At 45.7% G+C, this 27,084-nt stretch overlaps 1 protein-coding gene across 3 annotated transcripts in view; it reads right to left on the bottom strand.

Moving 5' to 3' along the window:
• Positions 1–27,084, bottom strand: part of LOC139417050 (disks large homolog 4-like) — a 180,671-nt gene that overhangs the window by 153,447 nt on the left and 140 nt on the right. For all 3 annotated transcript variants that reach the window (XM_071166291.1, XM_071166292.1, XM_071166293.1), the window contains exons 2-3: positions 26,315–26,431; positions 314–384 (exon numbers count right to left, since the gene is read on the bottom strand). In XM_071166291.1, the coding sequence (XP_071022392.1) occupies positions 314–384; positions 26,315–26,431 (188 nt within the window). The remainder of the gene's footprint in view (positions 1–313; positions 385–26,314; positions 26,432–27,084) is intronic.

The raw sequence follows: 27,084 nt of genomic DNA, 5'->3' as shown, positions 1-27,084 counted from the left end.
GAATTAGGTTTAGGGTTAGGGAAAGGGTTAGGGTTAAGGTTAGGGTAAGAGTATGGGTTAGGAGTGAGGGAAAGGGTTAGGGTAAGAGTATGGGTTAGGGTTAGGGGTGAGGGAAAAGGTTAGGGGTAAGGTTAGGGTAAGAGTATGGGTTAGGAAAATGTTAGGGTTAAGGTTAGGGTAAGAGTATGGGTTAGGGTTAGGATTTTGATTGGGACTAAATTGTGTGTCCCACAAGATTAGCTGTACAAGACTGTGTGTGTGTGTGTGTGTGTGTGTGTGTGCGTGCGTGCGTGCGTGCGGTGGTGTGTCCTACCAGTCCAGGTGTGTTCGCCTGGTCGCTGTTCTGGTTCTCAAACACTGTCAGCTCATAGAACTCCTGGATATCTGGAGAGAGAGAATATACCTTTACAAACACAGCTCAAATCACTGGTGGAGAGACTAGAGGGAGCAATGGAGTCAGTAACTGATATCTGGAGAGAGAGAATATTCCTTACAAACACAGCTCAAAGAGAGAGAGAGAGAGAGAGAGAGAGAGAGAGAGAGAGAGAGAGAGAGAGAGAAATGTTGTCAGTAACTGATATCTGGACAGAGGGAGCAATGTTGTCAGTAACTGATATCTGGAGAGAGAGAGCAATGTTGTCAGTAACTGATATCTGGAGAGAGAGAGCAATGTTGTCAGTAACAGAGAGAGAGAGAGAGAGAGAGAGAGAGAGAAATGTTGTCAGTAACTGATATCTGGACAGAGGGAGCAATGTTGTCAGTAACTGATATCTGGAGAGAGAGAGCAATGTTGTCAGTAACTGATATCTGGAGAGAGAGAGCAATGTTGTCAGTAACAGAGAGAGAGAGAGAGAGAAGAGAGAGAGAGAGAGAGAGATAGCTTTTTCAAACAGACATTTGCTTCCTGCAACACAAACTCAAAAATGTTCTGGGACACTGTAAAGTCCGTGGAGAATACGAGCACCTCCTCCTAGCTGCCCACTGCACTGAGGCCTAGGAAATATTGTCACCACCGATAAATCTACAATAATCGATAATTTCAACAAGCATTTTTCTACGGCTGGCCATGCTTTCCACCTGGCCACCCTTACCCCTGTCAACAGCCCGGCACCCTCCACAGCAACCCGCCAAAGCCCCCACCCTTTCTCCTTCACCCAAATCCAGATAGCTGATGTTCTGAAAGAGCTGCCAAATCTGGACCCCTACAAATAAGCTGGGCTAGATAATCTGGACCCTCTCTTTCTAAAATTATCCATTGCATTTATTGCAACCCCTATTACTAGCCTGTTCAACCTCTCTTTCATATTGTCTGAGATTCCCATAGATTGGAAAGCAGCTGCGATCATCCCCCTCTTCAAAGGGGGAGGCACTCTAGACCCAAACTGCTACAGACCTATATCTATCCTACCCTGTCTTTCTAAGGTCTTCGAAAGCCAAGTTAACAAACAGATCACTGACCATTTAGAATCCCACCGTACCTTCTCCGCTATGCAATCTGGTTTCCGAGCCGGTCATGGGTGCACCACAGCCACGCCTAAGGTAAACGACATCATAACCGCCATCGATAAAATACCATACTGTGAAGCCGTATTCATCAACCTGGCCAAGGCTTTCGGCTCTGTCAATCAACACATTCTTATCGACAGACTCAACAGCCTTGGTTTCTCAAATGACTGCCTCGCCTGGTTCACCAACTACTTCTCAGACAGAGTTCAGAAATGGGAGGCCTGTTGTCCAGTCTCTATGGGGGTGCCACAGGGTTCAATTCTCGGACCGACTCTTTTCTCTGTATACATCAATGATGTCGCTCTTGCTGCTGGTGATCCTCTGATCCACCTCTACGCAGATGACACCATTGTGTGTTCTTCTGGCCCTTCCTTGGATACTGTGCTATCTAACCTCCAAACGAGCTTCAATGCCATACAACTCACCTTTTGTGGCCTCCAACAGTTCTTAAATGCAAGTAAAACTAAGTGCATGCTCTTCAACCGATCGCTGCCCGCACCTGCCTGCCTGACTAGCATCACTACTCTGGACGGTTCTGACCTAGAGTATGTGGACAACTATAAATACCTAGGTGTCTGGTTAGACTGTAAACTCTCCTTCCAGACTCACATTAAGCATCTCCAATCCAAAATTAAATCTAGAATCGGCTTCCTATTTCACAACAAAGCATCCTTCACTCATGCCGTCAAACTTACCCTCGTAAAACTGACCATCCTACCGATCCTTGACTTGGGCGATGTCATCTATAAAATAGCCTCCAACACTCTACTCAGCAAATTGGATGCAGTCTATCACAGTGACATCCTTTTTGTCACCAAAGCCCCATATACTACCCACCACTGCGACCTGTACGCTCTCGTTGGCTGGCCCTCACTTCATATTCGTTGCCAAACCAACTGGCTCCAGGTCATCTATAAGTCTTTTGTAGGTAAAGCCCCGCCTTATCTCAGCTCACAGGTCACCATAGCAACACCCAACAGTAGCACACACTTCAGCAGGTATATTTCACTGGTCATCCCCAAAGCCAATTGCACCTTTGGCCGCCTTTTCTTCCAGTTTTCTGCTGCCAAAGTTCATCGATCCTTTTGTTCAGTGGGGCAACTGATTGGTACGTTGTCAAGCGGGCGGTATGTCTGTCTGTTGGTACGTTGTCAAGCGGGCGGTATGTCTGTCTGTTGGTACGTTGTCAAGTGGGCGGTATGTCTGCCTGTTGCTACGTTGTCAAGCGGGGGGTATGTCTAACTGTTGGTACGTTGTCAAGCGGGCGGTATGTCTGTCTGTTGGTACGTTGTCAAGCGGGCGGTATGTCTGTCTGTTGGTACGTTGTCAAGGGGGCGGTATATCTGTCTGTTGGTACGTTGTCAAGCGGGCGGTATGTCTGTCGGCCAGCAGAGGAATACTCGTTGGAGCCCAGTAAGTGGACAGGGGCACTGGAGGAAGCAAATGTTATAGCATCATAGTGACGTCTGTTACAGACACACACACACTTAGGAACACACGTTCTTGCTTAAAAAACACATACACTGAAAGCACCCACACGCTGAAAACCCACACGCTGTGAACACACACGCTGAAAACACACACACACTGAAACCACACACACACTGAAAACACCCACTGAAACCACACACTGAAAACACACGCTGAAAACACACACACGCTGAAAATACACACACGCTGAAAACACACACGCTGAAAACACACACGCTGAAAACACAAAGCAGATGTCTGATATCTATCTATCTACATCTATCTATCAGAAAACTCTTTATCTATTAGATATCTATCTATCTATCAATTATCTATCTGTCTGTCAGATAGATATCTGGTAGACAAATAGTTATCTATCAATCAGAAAATCTATCAGATATATATTACATAACTATCTAGCTATCTATCAGATATCTGTCTAACTATCAGAAATTCCTTTATCTATCAGATATCTATCTATCTATCAAATATCTATCTATCTATCAGAAAACTCTATCAGAAAACTCTTTACCTATCAGATATCTATCTATCTATCAGATATATATCTATCTATCAGATATCTATCTATCTATCTATCTATCAGATATCTATCTATCTATCAACGCCACTGTAGGGAGGCAGATTTTCCTTCGAGTTGGACCTCTTTGTCCGTACTCGCCAATTTCAATTTTTGTACATACTTTGCTACCTGACAACTTTACGGTTTTTACTTTTTAAATTACCGTTTATATTTTTTGTTTTTCCTTCACTCAACTTTTTTTCATACAACTTTTTCACTCCGGATGCTTTATCTGGACATGGTTCGTCAGGACCTCCAACAGCCGAAGCTAAGTAGTACATTAACATGATGCCTTCTAATTGCAGTCGCTGTACTCATAATATACAGGAGAACGATCGCCTTACGGCGAGTATAGCTGTGCTACAAGCCCAGCTTCAGACACAATTGTTAGGCAAGGGTAATTTCAGTGTAGGAAAGAATGAAACAGCGTCTGTGCCACCAGTAAGTACAGATAGTAGTATAAATCCCCTGGCACAGTCCCCGCAGCCGGACAACTTTCTCATGGCTTCTGGAGGGAAATGCTGTAGGAACGCTCAACCGGTGTCGCTCATTTAGCCGACAGAAACTTTCAACCGGTTTTCCCCATTAAGCAGCGGGTTGGAGTCAGAGGCCGAGTCTTCTCTGGTCCTCCTTCCATCACGGGGTCTGAGACGCCGAAGCTTCCCACCATAAGCTCTTCAAAATTGAAAACCCTAGTCATTAGCGACTGCATTACCTGCAGTATTAGACTTAAAACAAATCATCCAGCGATCATACACTGTTTACCAGGGGGCAGGGCTACCGACGTTAAGGCTAATCGGAAGATGGTGCTGGCTAAGGCTAAAACTGGCGAGTGTAGAGAGTATAGAGATATTGTTATCCACGTCGGCACCAACGATGTTAGGATGAAACAGTCAGAGATCACCAAGCGCAACATAGCTTCTGCGTGTAAATCAGCCAGAAAGATGTGTCGCCATCGAGTAATTGTCTCTGGCCCCCTCCCAGTTAGGGGGAGTGATGAGCTCTACAGCAGAGTCTCACAACTCAATTTCTGGTTGAAAACAGTTTTCTGCCCCTTCCAAAAGATAGACTTTGTAGATAATTGGCCCTTTTTCTGGGACTCACCCACAAACAGGACCAAGCCTGACCTGATGAGGAGTGATGGACTCCATCCTAGCTGGAGGGGTGCTCTCATCTTATCTTCGAACATAGACAGGGCTCTAACTCCCCTAGCTCCACAATGAGATAGGGTGCAAGCCAGACAGCAGGCTGTTAGCCAGCCTGCCAGCATAGTGGAGTCTGCCACTAGAACAGTCAGTGTAGTCAGCTCAGCTATCCCCATTGAGACCGTGTCTGTGCCTCGACCTAGGTTGGGCAAAACTAAACATGGCGGTGTTCGCCTTAGCAATCTCACTAGGATAAAGACCACCTCCATTCCTGTCATTATTGAAAGAGATCATGATACCTCACATCTCAAAATAGGGCTACTTAATGTTAGATCCCTCACTTCCAAGGCAGTTATAGTCAATTAACTAATCACTGATCATAATCTTGATGTGATTGGCCTGACTGAAACATGGCTTAAGCCTGATGAATTTACTGTGTTAAATGAGGCCTCACCTCCTGGCTACACTAGGGACCATATCCCCCGTGCATCCCGCAAAGGCGGAGGTGTTGCTAACATTTACGATAGCAAATTTCAATTTACAAAAAAAAAAGACGTTTTCGTCTTTTGAGCTTCTAGTCATGAAATCTATGCAAATCTATGCAGCCTACTCAATCACTTTTTATAGCTACTGTTTACAGGCCTCCTGGGCCATATACAGCGTTCCTCACTGAGTTCCCTGAATTCCTATCGGACCTTAAAGTCATAGCAGATAATATTCTAATTTTTGGTAACTTTAATATTCACATGGAAAAGTCCACAGACCCACTCCAAAAGGCTTTCGGAGCCATCATCGACTCAGTGGGTTTTGTCCAACATGTCTCTGGACCTACTCACTGCCACAGTCATATTCTGGACCTAGTTTTGTCCCATGGAATAAATGTTGTGGATCTTAATGTTTTTCCTCATAATCCTGGACTATCGGACCACCATTTTATTACGTTTGCAATTGCAACAAATAATCTGCTCAGACCCCAACCAAGGAACATCAAAAGTCGTGCTATAAATTCACAGACAACACAAAGATTCCTTGATGCCCTTCCAGACTCCCTCTGCCTACCCAAGGACATCAGAGGACAAAAATCAGTTAACCACCTAACTGAGGAACTCAATTTAACCTTGCGCAATACCCTAGATGCAGTTGCACCCCTAAAAACTAAAAACATTTGTCATAAGAAACTAGCTCCCTGGTATACAGAAAATACCCGAGCTCTGAAGCAAGCTTCCAGAAAATTGGAACGGAAATGGCGCCATACCAAACTGGAAGTCTTCCGACTAGCTTGGAAAGACAGTACCGTGCAGTATCGAAGAGCCCTTACTGCTGCTCGATCATCCTATTTTTCCAACTTAATTGAGGAAAATAAGAACAATCCGAAATTCCTTTTTGATACTGTCACAAAGCTAACTAAAAAGCAGCATTCCCCAAGAGAGGATGACTTTCACATTAGCAGTGATAAATTCATGAACTTATTTAACGAAAAGATCATGATCATTAGAAAGCAAATTACGGACTCCTCTTTAAATCTGCGTATTCCTTCAAAGCTCAGTTGTCCTGAGTCTGCACAACTCTGCCAGGACCTAGGATCAAGAGAGACGCTCAAGTGTTTTAGTACTATATCTCGTGACACAATGATGAAAATAATCATGACCTCTAAACCTTCAAGCTGCATACTGGACCCTATTCCAACTAAACTACTGAAAGAGCTGCTTCCTGTGCTTGGCCCTCCTATGTTGAACATAATAAACGGCTCTCTATCCACCGGATGTGTACCAAACTCACTAAAAGTGGCAGTAATAAAGCCTCTCTTGAAAAAGCCAAACCTTAACCCAGAAAATATAAAAACCTATCGGCCTATATCGAAACTTCCATTCCTCTCAAACACTTTTGAAAAAGCTGTTGTGCAGCAACTCACTGCCTTCCTGAAGACAAACAATGTATACGAAATGCTTCAGTCTGGTTTTAGACCCCATCATAGCACTGAGACTGCACTTGTGAAGGTGGTAAATGACGTTTTAATGGCGCCAGACCGAGGCTCTGCATCTGTCCTCGTGCACCTAGACCTTAGTACTGCTTTTGATAGCATCGATCACTACATTCTTTTGGAGAGACTGGAAACCCAAATTGGTCTACACGGGCAAGTTCTGGCCTGGTTTAGATCTTATCTGTCGGAAAGATATCAGTTTGTCTCTGTGAGTGGTTTGTCCTCTGACAAATCAACTGTAAATTTCGGTGTTCCTCGAGGTTCAGTTTTAGGACCACTATTGTTTTCACTATATATTTTGCCTCTTGGGAATGCCATTCGAAAACATAATGTTAACTTTCACTGCTATGCGGATGACACACAGCTGTACATTTCAATGAAACATGGTGAAGCCCCAAAATTGCCCTCGCTAGAAGCCTGTGTTTCAGACATAAGGAAGTGGATGGCTGCAAACTTTCTACTTTTAAACTCGGACAAAACAGAGATGCTTGTTCTAGGTCCCAAGAAACAAAGAGATCTTCTGTTGAATCTGACAATTAATCTTGAAGGTTGTACAGTTGTCTCAAATAAAACCGTGAAGGACCTCGACGTTACTCTGGACCCTGATCTCTCTTTTGATGAACATATCAAGACTGTTTCAAGGACAGCTTTTTTCCATCTACATAACATTGCAAAAATCTGAAACTTTCTGTCCAAAAATGATGCAGAAAAATGTATCCATGCTTTTGTTACTTCTAGGTTAGACTCCTGCAATGCTCTACTTTCCGGCTACCCGGATAAAGTACTAAATAAACTTCAGTTAGTGCTAAACTCAGCTGCTAGAATCTTGACTAGAACCAAACAATTTGATCATATTACTCCAGTGCTAGCCTCCCTACACTGGCTTCCTGTTAAGGCAAGGGCTGATTTCAAGGTTTTACTGCTAACCTACAAAGCATTACATGGGCTTGCTCCTACCCATCTTTCCGATTTGGTCCTGCTGTACATACCTACACGTACGCTACGGTCACAGGACGCAGGCCTCCTAATTGTCCCTGGCGTGGTCTTCCTGTCTGGGTTGACGCCCCCCCTTGTGTTGTGCCGTGGCAGAGATCTTTGTGGGCTATACTCGGCCTTGTCTCAGGATGGTAAGTTGGTGGTTGAAGATATCCCTCTAGTGGTGTGGGGGCTGTGCTTTGGCAAAGTGGGTGGGGTTATATCCTGCCTGTTTGGCCCTGTCCAGGGGTATCATCGGATGGGGCCACAGTGTCTCCTGACCCCTCCTGTCTCAGCCTCCAATATTTATGCTGCAGTACTTTATGTGTCGGGGGGCTAGGGTCAGTCTGTTATATCTGGAGTATTTCTCCTGTCTTATCCGGTGTCCTGTGTGAATTTAAGTATGCTCTCTCTAATTCTCTCTTTCTCTCACTCGGAGGACCTGAGCCCTAGGACCATGCCTCAGGACTACCTGGCATGATGACTCCTTGCTGTCCCCAGTCCACCTGGCCGTGCTGCTGCTCCAGTTTCAACTGTTCTGCCTGCGGCTATGGAACGCTGACCTGTTCACCGGACATGCTACCTGTCCCAGACCTGCTGTTTTCAACTCTCTAGAGACAGCAGGAGCGGTAGAGATACTCTCAATGATCGGCTATGAAAAGCCAAATGACATTTACTCCTGAGGTGCTGACTTGTTGCACCCTCGACAACTACTGGGATTATTATTATTTGACCATGCTGGACATTTATGAACATTTGAACATCTTGGCCATGTTCTGTTATAATCTCTACCCGGCACAGCCAGAAGAGAACTGGCCACCCCTAATAGCCTGGTTCCTCTCTAGGTTTCTTCCTAGGTTTTGGCCTTTCCAGGGAGTTTTTCCTAGACACCGTGCTTCTACACCTGCATTGCTTGCTGTTTTGGGGTTTTAGGCTGGGCTTCTGTACAGCACTTTGATATATCAGCTGATGTAAGAAGGGCTATATAAATACATTTGATTTGATCTACCTGAAAACTCTTTATCTATCTATCTATCTATCTATCTATCAGATATCTATCTATCTATCTATCTATCTATCTATCTATCTATCTATCTATCTATCTATCTATCTGATATTATTTGTGTCATGCACAAAGTAGACCAACTAACCAACTTGCCAAAACTATAGTTTGTTAACAAGAAATTTGTGGAGTGGTGGAAAAACGAGTTTTAATTACTGTGTGGATGTAAACTTCCGACTGTACATATTACCTTAACTAACCGGTGCCCCCGCACACTGACTCTGTACCGGTACCCCCCTGTATATAGTCTCATTACTAACCGGTGCCCCCTGTATATAGTCTCATTACTAACCGGTACCCCCTTTATATAGTCTCATTACTAACCTGTACCCCTGTATATAGTCTCATTACTAACCGGTACCCCCTGTATATAGTCTCATTACTAACCGGTGCCCCTGCACACTGACTCTGTACCGGCATCCCCCTGTATATAGTCTCATTACTAACCGGTGCCCCCGCACACTGACTCTGTACCGATACCCCCCTGTATATAGTCTCATTACTAACCGGTGCCCCCGCACACTGACTCTGTACCTGTACCCCCTGTATATAGTCTCATTACTAACCGGTGCCCCCGCACACTGACTCTGTACCGGTACCCCCCTGTATATAGTCTCATTACTAACCGGTGCCCCCTGTATATAGTCTCATTACTAACCGGTACCCCCTTTATATAGTCTCATTACTAACCTGTACCCCTGTATATAGTCTCATTACTAACCGGTACCCCCTGTATATAGTCTCATTACTAACCGGTGCCCCCGCACACTGACTCTGTACCGGCATCCCCCTGTATATAGTCTCATTACTAACCGGTGCCCCCGCACACTGACTCTGTACCGATACCCCCCTGTATATAGTCTCATTACTAACCGGTGCCCCCGCACACTGACTCTGTACCTGTACCCCCTGTATATAGTCTCATTACTAACCGGTACCCCCTGTATATAGTCTCATTACTACCCGGTACCCCCTGTATATAGTCTCATTACTAACCGGTAACCCCGCACACTGACTCTGTACCGGTACCCCCCTGTATATAGACTCATTACTAACCGGTACCCCCCTGTATATAGTCTCATTACTAACCGGTACCCCCTGTATATAGTCTCATTACTAACCGTTACCCCCTGTATATAGTCTCATTACTAACCTGTACCCCCTGTATATAGTCTCATTACTAACCTGTACCCCCTGTATATAGTCTCATTACTAACCGATACCCCCTGTATATAGTCTCATTACTAACCTGTACCCCCTGTATATAGTCTCATTACTAACCTGTACCCCCTGTATATAGTCTCATTACTAACCGGTACCCCCTGTATATAGTCTCATTACTAACCGGTGCCCCCGCACACTGACTCTGTACCGGTATCCCCTGTATATAGTCTCATTACCAACCGGTGCTCCCTGTATATCGACTCATTACTAACCGGTATTCCCTGTATATAGTCTCCTCATTACTACCCGGTACCCCCTGTATATAGCCTCATTACTAACCGGTACCCCCTGTATATAGCCTCATTACTAACCGGTGCCCCCTGTATATAGACTCATTACTGACCGGTATCCCCTGTATATAGTCTCCTCATTGACTCTGTACTGGTACCCCCCTGTATATAGCCTCATTACTACCCGGTACCCCCTGTATATAGCCTCATTACTAACCGGTATCCCCTGTATATAGCCTCATTACTAGCCGGTACCCCTGTATATAGTCTCATTACTAACCTGTACCCCCTGTATATAGTCTCATTACTAACCGGTACCCCCTGTATATAGTCTCATTACTAACCGGTGCCCCCGCACACTGACTCTGTACCGGTATCCCCTGTATATAGTCTCATTACCAACCGGTGCTCCCTGTATATCGACTCATTACTAACCGGTATTCCCTGTATATAGTCTCCTCATTACTACCCGGTACCCCCTGTATATAGCCTCATTACTAACCGGTACCCCCTGTATATAGCCTCATTACTAACCGGTGCCCCCTGTATATAGACTCATTACTGACCGGTATCCCCTGTATATAGTCTCCTCATTGACTCTGTACTGGTACCCCCCTGTATATAGCCTCATTACTACCCGGTACCCCCTGTATATAGCCTCATTACTACCCGGTGCCCCCTGTATATAGTCTCATTACTAACCGGTGCCCCCTGTATATAGTCTCATTACTAACCGGTATCCCCTGTATATAGCCTCATTACTACTCGGTACCCCCTGTATATAGTCTCATTAATAACCGGTACCCCCTGTATATAGTCTTATTACTAACCTGTACCCCCTGTATATAGTCTCATTACTAACCGGTACCCCCTGTATATAGTCTCATTACTAACCGGTACCCCCTGTATATAGTCTCATTACCAACCTGTACCCCTGTATATAGTCTCATTACTAACCTGTACCCCATGTATATAGTCTCATTACTAACCTGTACCCCCTGTATATAGTCTCATTACTAACCGGAACCCCTGTATATAGTCTCATTACTAACCTGTACCCCCTGTATATAGTCTCATTACTAACATGTACCCCCTGTATATAGTCTCATTACTAACCGGTACCCCCTGTATCCTGTATATAGTCTCATTACTAACCGGTGCCACTGCACACTGACTCTGTATCGGTATTCCCTGTATATAGTCTCAATACTAATTGGTGCCCCCTGTATATAGACTCATTACTAACCAGTATTCCCTGTTTATAGTCTCCTCATTGACTCTGTACCGGTACCCCCTGTATATAGCCTCATTACTAACCGGTACCCCCTGTATGTAGCCTCATTACTAACCGGTGCCCCCTGTATATAGACTCATTACTAACCGGTATCCCCTGTATATAGTCTCCTCATTGACTCTGTACCGGTACCCCCCTGTATATAGCCTCATTACTACCCGGTACCCCCTGTATATAGCCTCATTACTACCCGGTGCCCCCTGTATATAGTCTCATTACTCTCCGGTGCCCCCTGTATATAGTCTCATTACTAACCGGTATCCCCTGTATATAGCCTCATTACTAGCCGGTACCCCCTGTATATAGTCTCATTACTAACCGGTACCCCCTGTATATAGTCTCATTACTAACCTGTACCCCCTGTATATAGTCTCATTACTAACCTGTACCCCCTGTATATAGTCTCATTACTAACCTGTACCCCCTGTATATAGTCTCATTACTAACCGGTACCCCCTGTATATAGTCTCATTACTAACCGGTGCCCCTGCACACTGACTCTGTACCGGTATCCCCTGTATATAGTCTCAATACTAATTGGTGCCCCCTGTATATAGACTCATTACTAACCAGTATTCCCTGTATATAGTCTCCTCATTGACTCTGTACCGGTACCCCCTGTATATAGCCTCATTACTACCCGGTACCCCCGGTATATAGCCTCATTACTAACCGGTACCCCCTGTATGTAGCCTCATTACTAACCGGTGCCCCCTGTATATAGACTCATTACTAACCGGTATCCCCTGTATATAGTCTCCTCATTGACTTTGTACCGGTACCCCCCTGTATATAGCCTCATTACTACCCGGTACCCCCTGTATATAGCCTCATTACTACCCAGTGCCCCCTGTATATAGTCTCATTACTCTCCGGTGCCCCCTGTATGTAGTCTCATTACTAACCGGTATCCCCTGTATATAGCCTCATTACTAGCCGGTACCCGCTGTATATAGTCTCATTACTAACCGGTACCCCCTGTATATAGTCTCATTACTAACCTGTACCCCCTGTATATAGTCTCATTACTAACCGGTACCCCCTGTATATAGTCTCATTACTAACCGGTGCCCCCTGTATATAGACTCATTACTAACCGGTATCCCCTGTATATAGCCTCATTACTAACCGGTACCCCCTGTATGTAGCCTCATTACTAACCGGTGCCCCCTGTATATAGACTCATTACTAACCGGTATCCCCTGTATATAGTCTCCTCATTGACTCTGTACCGGTACCCCCCTGTATATAGCCTCATTACTACTCGGTACCCCCTGTATATAGCCTCATTACTACCCGGTGCCCCCTGTATATAGTCTCATTACTCTCCCGTGCCCCCTGTATATAGTCTCATTACTAACCGGTATCCCCTGTATATAGCCTCATTACTAGCCGGTACCCCTGTATATAGTCTCATTACTAACCGGTACCCCCTGTATATAGTCTCATTACTAACCTGTACCCCCTGTATATAGTCGCATTACTAACCTGTACCCCCTGTATATAGTCTCATTACTAACCTGTACCCCCTGTATATAGTCTCATTACTAACCGGTACCCCCTGTATATAGTCTCATTACTAACCGGTGCCCCTGCACACTGACTCTGTACCGGTATCCCCTGTATATAGTCTCAATACTAATTGGTGCCCCCTGTATATAGACTCATTACTAACCAGTATTCCCTGTATATAGTCTCCTCATTGACTCTGTACCGGTACCCCCTGTATAGAGCCTCATTACTACCCGGTACCCCCGGTATATAGCCTCATTACTAACCGGTACCCCCTGTATGTAGCCTCATTACTAACCGGTGCCCCCTGTATATAGACTCATTACTAACCGGTATCCCCTGTATATAGTCTCCTCATTGACTCTGTACCGGTATCCCCTGTATATAGTCTCATTACTAACCGGTGCCCCCTATATATAGACTCATTACTAACCGGTGCCCCCTGTATATAGTCTCATTACTAACCGGTATCCCCTGTATATAGCCTCATTACTACCCGGTACCCCCTGTATATAGTCTCATTACTACCCGGTACCCCCTGTATATAGACTCATTGCTACCCGGTATCCCCTGTATATAGTCTCCTCATTGACTCTGTACCGGTACCCCCGTGTATATAGCCTCATTACTACCCGGTACCCCCTGTATATAGACTCATTGCTACCCGGTATCCCCTGTATATAGTCTCCTCATTGACTCTGTACCGGTACCCCCGTGTATATAGCCTCATTACTACCCGGTACCCCCTGTATATAGTCTCATTACTAACCGGTGCCCCCTGTATATAGTCTCATTACTAACCGGTGCCCCCTGTATATAGTCTCATTACTAACCGGTATCCCCTGTATATAGCCTCATTACTAGCCGGTACCCCCTGTATATAGTCTCATTACTAACCGGTACCCCCTGTATATAGTCTCATTACTAACCTGTACCCCCTGTATATAGTCTCATTACTAACCGGTACCCCCTGTATATAGTCTCATTACTAACCGGTGCCCCCTGTATATAGACTCATTACTAACCGGTATCCCCTGTATAAAGTCTCCTCATTGACTCTGTACCGGTACCCCCTGTATAAAGCCTCATTACTACCCGGTACCCCCTGTATATAGCCTCATTACTAAAAGGTATCCCCTGTATATAGTCTCCTCATTGACTCTGTACCGGTACCCCCCTGTATATAGCCTCATTACTAACCGGTGCCCCCGCACACTGACTCTGTACCGGTATCCCCTGTATATAGTCTCATTACTAACTGGTGCCCCCTATATATAGACTCATTACTAACCGGTACCCCCTGTATATAGTCTCATTACTACCCGGTACCCCCTGTATATAGTCTCATTACTACCCGGTACCCCCTGTATATAGTCTCTTTACTAACCGGTGCCCCCTGTATATAGTCTCATTACTAACCGGTATCCCCTGTATATAGCCTCATTACTAGCCGGTACCCCCTGTATATAGTCTCATTACTAACCGGTACCCCCTGTATATAGACTCATTGCTACCCGGTATCCCCTGTATATAGTCTCCTCATTGACTCTGTACCTGTACCCCCGTGTATATAGCCTCATTACTACCCGGTACCCCCTGTATATAGTCTCATTACTAACCGGTGCCCCCTGTATATAGTCTCATTACTAACCGGTGCCCCCTGTATATAGTCTCATTACTAACCGGTACCCCCTGTATATAGTCTCATTACTAACCTGTACCCCCTGTATATAGTCTCATTACTAACCGGTACCCCCTGTATATAGTCTCATTACTAACCGGTGCCCCCTGTATATAGACTCATTACTAACCGGTATCCCCTGTATATAGTCTCCTCATTGACTCTGTACCGGTACCCCCTGTATAAAGCCTCATTACTACCCGGTACCCCCTGTATATAGCCTCATTACTAAAAGGTATCCCCTGTATATAGTCTCCTCATTGACTCTGTACCGGTACCCCCCTGTATATAGCCTCATTACTAACCGGTGCCCCCGCACACTGACTCTGTACCGGTATCCCCTGTATATAGTCTCATTACTAACCGGTGCCCCCTATATATAGACTCATTACTAACCGGTACCCCCTGTATATAGTCTCATTACTACCCGGTACCCCCTGTATATAGTCTCATTACTACCCGGTACCCCCTGTATATAGTCTCTTTACTAACCGGTGCCCCCTGTATATAGTCTCATTACTAACCGGTACCCACTGTATATAGACTCATTACTAACCGGTATCCCCTGTATATAGTCTCATTACTAACCGGTGCCCCCTGTATATAGACTCATTACTAACCGGTATCCCCTGTATATAGTCTCCTCATTAACTCTGTACCGGTACCCCCTGTATATAGCCTCATTACTACCTGGTATCACCTGTGTATAGCCTCATTACTAACCGGTACCCCCTGTATATAGCCTCATTACTAACCGGTGCCCCCTGTATATAGACTCATTACTAACCGGTATCCCCTGTATATAGTCTCCTCATTGACTCTGTACCGGTACCCCCGTGTATATAGCCTCATTACTACCCGGTACCAGCTGTATATAGGCTCATTACTACCCGGTGCCCCATGTATATAGTCTCATTACTAACCGGTGCCCCCTGTATATAGTCTCATTACTAACCGGTATCCCCTGTATATAGCCTCATTACTACCCGGTACCCCCTGTATATAGTCTCATTACTAACCGGTGCCCCCTGTATATAGTCTCATTACTACCCGGTACCCCCTGTATATAGACTCATTGCTACCCGGTATCCCCTGTATATAGTCTCCTCATTGACTCTGTACCGGTACCCCCGTGTATATAGCCTCATTACTACCCGGTACCCCCTGTATATAGTCTCATTACTAACCGGTGCCCCCTGTATATAGTCTCATTACTAACCGGTGCCCCCTGTATATATTCTCATTACTACCCGGTACCCCCTGTATATAGCCTCATTGCTACCCGGTATCCCCTGTATATAGTCTCCTCATTGACTCTGTACCGGTACCCCCGTGTATATAGCCTCATTACTACCCGGTAGCAGCTGTATATAGCCTCATTACTACCCGGTACCCCCTGTATATAGTCTCATTACTAACCGGTGCCCCCTGTATATAGTCTCATTACTAACCGGTGCCCCCTGTATATATTCTCATTACTACCCGGTACCCCCTGTATATAGCCTCATTGCTACCCGGTATCCCCTGTATATAGTCTCCTCATTGACTCTGTACCGGTACCCCCGTGTATATAGCCTCATTACTACCCGGTAGCAGCTGTATATAGCCTCATTACTACCCGGTACCCCCTGTATATAGTCTCATTACTAACCGGTGCCCCCTGTATATAGTCTCATTACTAACCGATACCCCCGCACACTGACTCTGTACCGGTATGCCCTGTATATAGTCTCATTACTAACCGGTACCCCCTGTATATAGTCTCATTACTAACCGGTATCCCCTGTATATAGTCTCATTACTAACCGGTACCCCCTGTATATAGTCTCATTACTAACCGGTGCCCCCTGTATATAGACTCATTACTAACCGGTATCCCCTGCATATAGTCTCCTCATTGACTCTGTACCGGTACCCCCTGTATAAAGCCTCATTACTACCCGGTACCCCCTGTATATAGCCTCATTACTAAAAGGTATCCCCTGTGTATAGTCTCCTCATTCACTCTGTACCGGTACCCCCCTGTATATAGCCTCATTACTAACCGGTGCCCCCGCACACTGACTCTGTACCGGTATCCCCTGTATATAGTCTCATTACTAACCGGTGCCCCCTATATATAGACTCATTACTAACCGGTACCCCCTGTATATAGTCTCATTACTACCCGGTACCCCCTGTATATAGTCTCATTACTACCCGGTACCCCCTGTATATAGTCTCTTTACTAACCGGTGCCCCCTGTATATAGTCTCATTACTAACCGGTATCCCCTGTATATAGCCTCATTACTAGCCGGTACCCCCTGTATATAGTCTCATTACTAACCGGTACCCCCTGTATATAGACTCATTGCTACCCGGTATCCCCTGTATATAGTCTCCTCATTGACTCTGTACCTGTACCCCCGTGTATATAGCCTCATTACTACCCGGTACCCCCTGTATATAGTCTCATTACTAACCGGTGCCCCCTGTATATAGTCTCATTACTAACCCGTGCCCCCTGTATATAGTCTCATTACTAACCGGTATCCCCTGTATATAGCCTCATTACTAGCCGGTACCCCCTGTATATAGTCTCATTACTAACCGGTACCCCCTGTATATAGTCTCATTACTAACCTGTACCCCCTGTATATAGTCTCATTACTAACCGGTACCCCCTGTATATAGTCTCATTACTAACCGGTGCCCCCTGTATATAGACTCATTACTAACCGGTATCCCCTGTATATAGTCTCCTCATTGACTCTGTACCGGTACCCCCTGTATAAAGCCTCATTACTACCCGGTACCCCCTGTATATAGCCTCATTACTAAAAGGTATCCCCTGTATATAGTCTCCTCATTGACTCTGTACCGGTACCCCCCTGTATATAGCCTCATTACTAACCGGTGCCCCCGCACACTGACTCTGTACCGGTATCCCCTGTATATAGTCTCATTACTAACCGGTGCCCCCTATATATAGACTCATTACTAACCGGTACCCCCTGTATATAGTCTCATTACTACCCGGTACCCCCTGTATATAGTCTCATTACTACCCGGTACCCCCTGTATATAGTCTCTTTACTAACCGGTGCCCCCTGTATATAGTCTCATTACTAACCGGTACCCACTGTATATAGACTCATTACTAACCGGTATCCCCTGTATATAGTCTCATTACTAACCGGTGCCCCCTGTATATAGACTCATTACTAACCGGTATCCCCTGTATATAGTCTCCTCATTAACTCTGTACCGGTACCCCCTGTATATAGCCTCATTACTACCTGGTATCACCTGTATATAGCCTCATTACTAACCGGTACCCCCTGTATATAGCCTCATTACTAACCGGTGCCCCCTGTATATAGACTCATTACTAACCGGTATCCCCTGTATATAGTCTCCTCATTGACTCTGTACCGGTACCCCCGTGTATATAGCCTCATTACTACCCGGTACCAGCTGTATATAGGCTCATTACTACCCGGTGCCCCATGTATATAGTCTCATTACTAACCGGTGCCCCCTGTATATAGTCTCATTACTAACCGGTATCCCCTGTATATAGCCTCATTACTACCCGGTACCCCCTGTATATAGTCTCATTACTAACCGGTGCCCCCTGTATATAGTCTCATTACTACCCGGTACCCCCTGTATATAGACTCATTGCTACCCGGTATCCCCTGTATATAGTCTCCTCATTGACTCTGTACCGGTACCCCCGTGTATATAGCCTCATTACTACCCGGTACCCCCTGTATATAGTCTCATTACTAACCGGTGCCCCCTGTATATAGTCTCATTACTAACCGGTGCCCCCTGTATATATTCTCATTACTACCCGGTACCCCCTGTATATAGCCTCATTGCTACCCGGTATCCCCTGTATATAGTCTCCTCATTGACTCTGTACCGGTACCCCCGTGTATATAGCCTCATTACTACCCGGTAGCAGCTGTATATATCCTCATTACTACCCGGTACCCCCTGTATATAGTCTCATTACTAACCGGTGCCCCCTGTATATAGTCTCATTACTAACCGATGCCCCCTGTATATATTCTCATTACTACCCGGTACCCCCTGTATATAGCCTCATTGCTACCCGGTATCCCCTGTATATAGTCTCCTCATTGACTCTGTACCGGTACCCCCGTGTATATAGCCTCATTACTACCCGGTAGCAGCTGTATATAGCCTCATTACTACCCGGTACCCCCTGTATATAGTCTCATTACTAACCGGTGCCCCCTGTATATAGTCTCATTACTAACCGATACCCCCGCACACTGACTCTGTACCGGTATGCCCTGTATATAGTCTCATTACTAACCGGTACCCCCTGTATATAGTCTCATTACTAACCGGTATCCCCTGTATATAGTCTCATTACTAACCGGTATCCCCTGTATATAGTCTCATTACTAACCGGTGCCACTGTATATAGTCTCATTACTAACCGGTGCCCCCTGTATATAGTCTCATTACTAACCGGTACCCCCTGTATATAGTCTCATTACTAACCGGTACCCCCTGTATATAGTCTCATTACTAACCGGTACCCCCTGTATATAGTCTCATTACTAACCGGTGCCCCCAAACACTGACTCTGTATCAGTACCCCCCTGTATATAGCCTCCACATTGACTCTGTACCATAACCCCCTGTATATAGCCTCCACATTGACTCTGTACAGTACCCCCCTGTATATAGCCTCCACATTGACTCTGTACCATAACCCCCTGTATATAGCCTCCACATTGACTCTGTACAGTAACCCCCTGTATATAGCCTCCACATTGACTCTGTATCGGTACCCCCTGTATATAGCCTCCACATTGACTCTGTACCGGTATCCCCTGTATATAGCCTCCACATTGACTCTGTACCGGTATCCCCTGTATATAGCCTCCACATTGACTCTGTATCGGTACCCCCTGTATATAGCCTCCACATTGACTCTGTATCGGTACCCCCTGTATATAGCCTCCACATTGACTCTGTATCGGTACCCCCTGTATATAGTCTCCACATTGTTATTTTACTGCTGCTCTTTAATTACTTGTTACTTTTATCTCTTATTCTTATCCATGTTTTTTTAAACTGCAATGTTGGTTAGGGGCTCGTATTCAGCATTTCACTGTACGGTCTACTACACCTGTTGTATTCAGCATTTCACTGTAATATCTACTACACTTGTTGTATTCAGCATTTCACTGTAAGGTCTACTACACCTGTTGTATTCAGCATTTCACTGTAAGGTCTACTACCCCTGTTGTATTCAGCATTTCACTGTACGGTCTACTACACCTATTGTATTCAGCATTTCACTGTGAGGTCTACTACACCTGTTGTATTCATCATTTCACTGTGAGGTCTACTACACCTGTTCTATTCAGCATTTCACTGTGAGGTCTACTACACCTGTTGTATTCAGCATTTCACTGTAAGGTCTACTACACCTGTTCTATTCAGCATTTCACTGTGAGGTCTACTACACCTGTTGTATTCAGCATTTCACTTTAAGGTCTACTTCACCTGTTGTATTCAGCATTTCACTGTACGGTCTACTACACCTGTTCTATTCAGCATTTCACTGTGAGGTCTACTACACCTGTTGTATTCTGCATTTCACTGTGAGGTCTACTACACCTGTTGTATTCAGCATTTCACTGTGAGGTCTACTACACCTGTTGTATTCAGCATTTCACTGTGAGGTCTACTACACCTGTTGTATTCAGCATTTCACTGTGAGGTCTACTACACCTGTTGTATTCAGCATTTCACTGTGAGGTCTACTACACCTGTTGTATTCAGCATTTCACTGTGAGGTCTACTACACCTGTTGTATTCAGCATTTCACTGTAAGGTCTACTACACCTGTTGTATTCAGCATTTCACTGTGAGGTCTACTACACCTGTTGTATTCAGCATTTCACTGTAAGGTCTACTACACCTGTTGTATTCAGCATTTCACTGTAAGGTCTACTACATCTGTTGTATTCAGCATTTCACTGTGAGGTCGACTACACCTGTTCTATTCATCATTTCACTGTAAGGTCTACTCCACCTGTTGTATTCAGCATTTCACTGTAAGGTCTACTACACCTGTTGTATTCAGCATTTCACTGTGAGGTCTACTACACCTGTTGTATTCAGCATTTCACTGTAAGGTCTACTACACCTGTTGTATTCAGCATTTCAATGTAAGGTCTACTACACCTGTAATATTCAGCATTTCACTGTGAGGTCTACTACACCTGTGGTATTCAGCATTTCACTGTGAGGTCTACTACACCTGTTGTATTCAGCATTTCACTGTGAGATCTACTACACCTGTTGTATTCAGCATTTCACTGTGAGATCTACTACACCTGTTGTATTCAGCATTTCACTGTGAGGTCTACTATACCTGTTGTATTCAGCATTTCACTTTAAGGTCTACTACACCTGTTGTATTCAGCATTTCACTTTAAGGTCTACTACACCTGTTGTATTCAGCATTTCACTGTGAGGTCTACTACACCTGTTGTATTCAGCATTTCACTGTGAGGTCTACTACACCTGTTGTATTCAGCATTTCACTGTGAGGTCTACTACACCTGTTGTATTCAGCATTTCACTGTGAGGTCTACTACACCTGTTCTATTCAGCATTTCACTGTGAGGTCTACTACACCTGTTGTATTCAGCATTTCACTGTGAGGTCTACTACACCTGTTGTATTCAGCATTTCACTGTAAGGTCTACTATACCTGTTGTATTCAGCATTTCACTGTGAGGTCTACTACACCTGTTGTATTCAGCATTTCACTGTAAGGTCTACTATACCTGTTGTATTCAGCATTTCACTGTAAGGTCTACTACACCTGTTGTATTCAGCATTCCACAGTAAGGTCTACTACACCTGTTGTATTCAGCATTTCACTGTAAGGTCTACTACACCTGTTGTATTCAGCATTTCACTGTGAGGTCTACTACACCTGTTGTATTCAGCATTTCACTGTAAGGTCTACTACACCTGTTGTATTCAGCATTTCACTGTAAGGTCTACTACACCTGTTGTATTCAGCATTTCACTGTGAGGTCTACTACACCTGTTGTATTCAGCATTTCACTGTAAGGTCTACTACACCTGTTGTATTCAGCATTTCACTGTGAGGTCGACTACACCTGTTGTATTCAGCATTTCACTGTGAGGTCTACTACACCTGTTGTATTCAGCATTTCACTGTGAGGTCCTGTTGTATTCAGCATTTCACTGTACGGTCTACTACACCTGTTGTATTCAGCATTTCACTGTAAGGTCTACTACACCTGTTGTATTCAGCTCATGTGACTAATACGATTTGATTTGACCAACTGAGACACACTGAGACACACTGAGACACACACACACTGAGACACACTGAGACACACTGAGACACACACACACACTGAGACACACTGAGACACACTAAGACACACACACACTGAGACACACACACTGAGACACACACACACTGAGACACACACACTGAGACACACTGAGACACACACACTGAGACACACACACACTGAGTCACACACACACTGGGACATACTGAGACGCACACACTGAGACACGCACACACTGAGACACACACACTGAGACACACTGAGACACACTGAGACGCACACACTGAGACACACTGAGACACACACACACTGAGACACACTGAGACACACACACTGAGACACACTGAGACGCACACACTGAGACACACACACACTGGGACACACTGAGACACACACACTGAGACACACTGAGACACACTGAGACGCACACACTGGGACACACTGAGACACACACACTGAGACACACACACTGAGACACACACACTGAGACACACACACTGAGACGCACACACAGAGACACACACTGAGACACACACACTGAGACACACACACTGAGACACACTGAGACACACACACTGAGACACACACACTGAGACACAAACACTGACACACACACAACGCTCTCACACACACAACGCTCTCACACACACAACGCTCACTCACACACACACACACACACACACAACGCTCTCTCACACAACTCTCTCACACACAACTCTCTCACACACACAACTCTCTCACACACACAACTCTCTCACACACACAACTCTCTCACACACACAACGCTCTCTCACACAACTCTCTCACACACACAACTCTCTCACACACACAACGCTCTCTCACACAACTCTCTCACACACAACTCTCTCACACACACAACTCTCTCACACACACAACGCTCTCACACACTACGCTCTCACACACTACGCTCTCACACACTACGCTCTCACACACACAACTCTGAGACACACACACTGAGACACACACACTGAGACACACACACACTTGGACACACTGAGACACACACACTGAGACACACACACACTGAGACACACTGAGACACACACACTGAGACACACACACTGAGACACACACTGACATACACACAACGATCTCACACAGAACTCTCTCTCCCACACACACACACAACGCCCTCTCTCACACACACAACACTCTCTCTCACACACACAAAAAACACACACACACAACTCTCTAACACACACAACGCTCTCACACACACAACTCACTCACACACACACCGCTCTCACACACACAACGCTCTCACACACACAACGCTCTCACACACAACGCTCTCACACACACAACTCACTCACACACACAACGCTCTCTCACACACGATGCTCTCACACACACAACGCTCTCACACACACAACGCTCTCTCACACACACACACAACGCTCTCTCACACACGACGCTCTCACACACACAACGCTCTCAGACACACAACGCTCTCTCACACAACGCTCTCTCACACACGACGCTCTCACACACACGACGCTCTCACACACACAACGCTCTCTCACACAACGCTCTCTCACACACGACACTCTCACACACACAACGCTCTCACACACACAACGCTCTCTCACACACACACACACAACGCTCTCACACACACAACACTCTCACACACACACACACACACACACAACGCTCTCACACACACAACACTCTCACACAACGCTCTCAAACACACACAACGCTCTCACACACACACACAACGCGCTCTCACACACACACACACACAACGCTCTCACACACACACAACTCTCTCACACACACACAACTCTCTCACACACAGCGCTCACACACACACAACGCTCACACACACACAACGCTCACACACACACAACGCTCACACACACACAACGCTCAACCGGCAGAGTGACGGTCTAATCTTGACGTGTAGAGTAAAATGTGTCCAATCAGAGAGCTGCTTGTCAGTGGTGATGTCACACATAATCCCAATCCCACAGATTACTGGTTGAGAGGGGGAGGGAACGAGAGAGAGAAATAGAGAGAGAGTGTGAGTGAGTGAGTGAGTGAGTGAGTGAGTGAGTGAGTGAGACAGAGAGAGAGAGAGCATTATTTATTTTATCTTGTGTCCTTTAACCATTTGTACATTGTTAAAACACTGTATATATATATAATATGACATTTGTAATGTCTTTATTGTTTTGAAACTTCTGTATGTGTAATGTTTACTGTTAATTTTGATTGTTTATTTCACTTTATATATTCACTTTATATATTATCTACCTCACTTGCTTTGGCAATGTTAACACATGTTTCCCATGCCAATAAAGCCCTTGAATTGAATTGAATTGAGAGAGAGAGAGAGGAGAGAGAGAACTTTCCCTCATCATGATCACTTTGCCACGAAACCAGCTAATCAACACACAAACACACACTTAGCACACACATGGCTGCCAAAGAAGGTTGTGTGTGTGTGTGTGTGTGTGTGTGTGTGTGTGTGTGTGTGTGTGTGTGTGTGTGTGTGTGTGTGTGTGTGTGTGTGTGTGTGTGTTTCTAGGAGTTGCTGGGGGATTAAATGCAGGTTGGAACTGAAAGAGGATTATAGGTACTACAGTAAACACCTGTTGGACAAGGTTGTCTCAGTGTGTCTCAGTGTGTCTCAGTCTGTGTGTCTCAGGGTGTGTGTCTCAGTGTGTCTTAGTGTGTCTCAGTGTGTGTGTCTCAGTGTCTCAGTGTGTGTGTCTCAGTGTCTCAGTGTGTGTGTCTCAGTGTGTGTGTCTCAGTGTGTCTCAGTGTGTGTGTCTCAGTGTGTGTGTCTCAGTGTGTGTGTCTCAGTCTGTGTGTCTGTGTGTGTGTGTCTCAGTCTGTGTGTCTGTGTGTGTGTGTCTCAGTCTGTGTGTCTGTGTGTGTGTGTCTCAGTGTGTCTCAGTGTGTCTCAGTGTGTGTGTGTCTCAGTGTGTCTCAGTGTGTGTGTCTCAGTGTGTGTGTCTCAGTGTGTCTCAGTGTGTGTGTCTCAGTGTGTCTCAGTCTGTGTGTCTCAGTCTGTGTGTCTCAGTCTGTGTGTCTCAGGGTGTGTGTCTTAGTGTGTCTCAGTGTGTCTCAGTATGTGTGTCTCAGCATGTCTCAGTGTGTGTGTCTCAGTGTGTATGTCTCATTGTGTCTCAGATTGTCTCAGTGTGTGTCTCAGTGTGTGTGTCTCAGCGTGTCTCAGTGTGTGAGTCTCAGTGTGTCTCAGTGTGTGTGTCTCAGCGTGTCTCAGTGTGTCTCAGTGTGTCTCAGCATGTCTCACTGTGTCTCAGCGTGTCTCAGCGTGTCTCACTGTGTCTTAGCGTGTCTCACCGTGTCTCAGCGTGTCTCAGTGTGTGTGTCTCAGTGTGTGTGTCTCAGTGTGTCTCAGATTGTCTCAGTGTGTCTCAGATTGTCTCAGCGTGTCTCAGCGTGTGTGTCTCAGTGTATCTCAGTGTGTCTCAGTGTGTATCAGTGTGTCTCAGTGTGTGTGTCTCAGTGTGTGTGTCTCAGTGTGTCTCAGATTGTCTCAGTGTGTCTCAGATTGTCTCAGCGTGTCTCAGCGTATCTCAGTGTGTCTCAGTGTGTATCAGTGTGTCTCAGTGTGTATCAGCGTATCTCAGTGTGTCTCAGAGTGTCTCAGTGTGTGTGTCTTAGTGTGTGTGTCTCAGATTGTCTCAGCGTGTGTGTCTCAGTGTGTCTCAGCGTGTGTGTCTTAGTGTGTCTCAGTGTGTCTCAGCATATCTCAGCATGTCTCACTGTGTCTCAGCGTGTCTCAGAGTGTATCAGCGTGTCTCACTGTGTCTTAGCGTGTCTCAGCGTGTGTGTCTCAGTGTGTGTGTCTCAGTGTGTGTGTCTCAGTGTGTCTCAGTGTGTGTGTCTCAGCGTGTCTGAGTGTGTCTCAGTGTGTCTCAGCGTGTCTCAGCGTGTCTCAGTGTGTGTGTCTCAGCGTGTCTCAGTGTGTGTGTATCAGCGTGTCTGAGTGTGTCTCAGCGTGTCTCACTGTGTCTTAGCGTGTCTCAGTGTGTCTCAGTGTTTCTCAGTGTGTCTCAGTGTGTGTGTCTCAGTGTGTCTCAGCGTATCTCAGCGTGTCTCAGCATGTCTCACTGTGTCTCAGCTTGTCTCAGAGTGTCTCAGCGTGTCTCACTGTGTCGCAGCGTGTCTCAGCGTGTCTCAGAGTGTCTCAGAGTGTCTCAGCGTGTCTGTGTGTTTCAGCGTGTCTCAGCGTGTCTCAGCGTGTTTCAGTGTGTCTCAGCGTGTCTCAGCGTGTCTCACCCAGTAGAGCCTGGAACAGGTCACTCTGGAAGATGTTGAGGAGTTGTTCAGCTCTGTTCTTAAAACCTTCGTCTCCCATCTGAGAGGCCTCTATGACCTGGAGGGCTCGCTCCGTGTCTGGGGGGAACACAGTTCTGGTTTACAGCTGTTCTCATGTGTGTCAGAGCCTTGCCAAGGGGGGGGGGGGGGGGGCTCATCAAGCTGGCTCCCACTACAGAAACAGGACACAGGCTCCATTCTGGCTCACACTACAGAAACAGGACATAGACTCCATTCTGGCTCACACTACAGAAACAGAACACAGGCTCCATTCTGGCTCACACTACAGAAACTGGACACAGGCTCCATTCTGGCTCACACTACAGAAACAGGACACAGGCTCCATTCAGGCTCACACTACAGAAACAGGACACAGGCTCCATTCAGGCTCACACTACAGAAACATGACATAGACTCCATTCTGGCTCACACTACAGAAACAGGACATAGACTCCATTCTGGCTCACACTACAGAAACAGGACACAGGCTCCATTCTGGCTCACACTACAGAAACAGGACATAGACTCCATTCTGGCTCACACTACAGAAACAGGACACAGGCTCCATTCTGGCTCACACTACAGAAACAGGACATAGACTCTATTCTGGCTCACACAAGACAAGGCTTGACTTACTAACAGTCAACAGACTGACAACACACACACGCCAGTCCCTCTCTCACACAGACACACCCAAATCACATCATCAAATCAGCTATGGTTCTGAAGAC

This window comes from Oncorhynchus clarkii, chromosome 9 (assembly GCF_045791955.1).
Source record: "Oncorhynchus clarkii lewisi isolate Uvic-CL-2024 chromosome 9, UVic_Ocla_1.0, whole genome shotgun sequence".
Taxonomy (NCBI): domain Eukaryota; kingdom Metazoa; phylum Chordata; class Actinopteri; order Salmoniformes; family Salmonidae; genus Oncorhynchus; species Oncorhynchus clarkii.
This window is presented reverse-complemented; position numbering and strand designations above follow the sequence as displayed.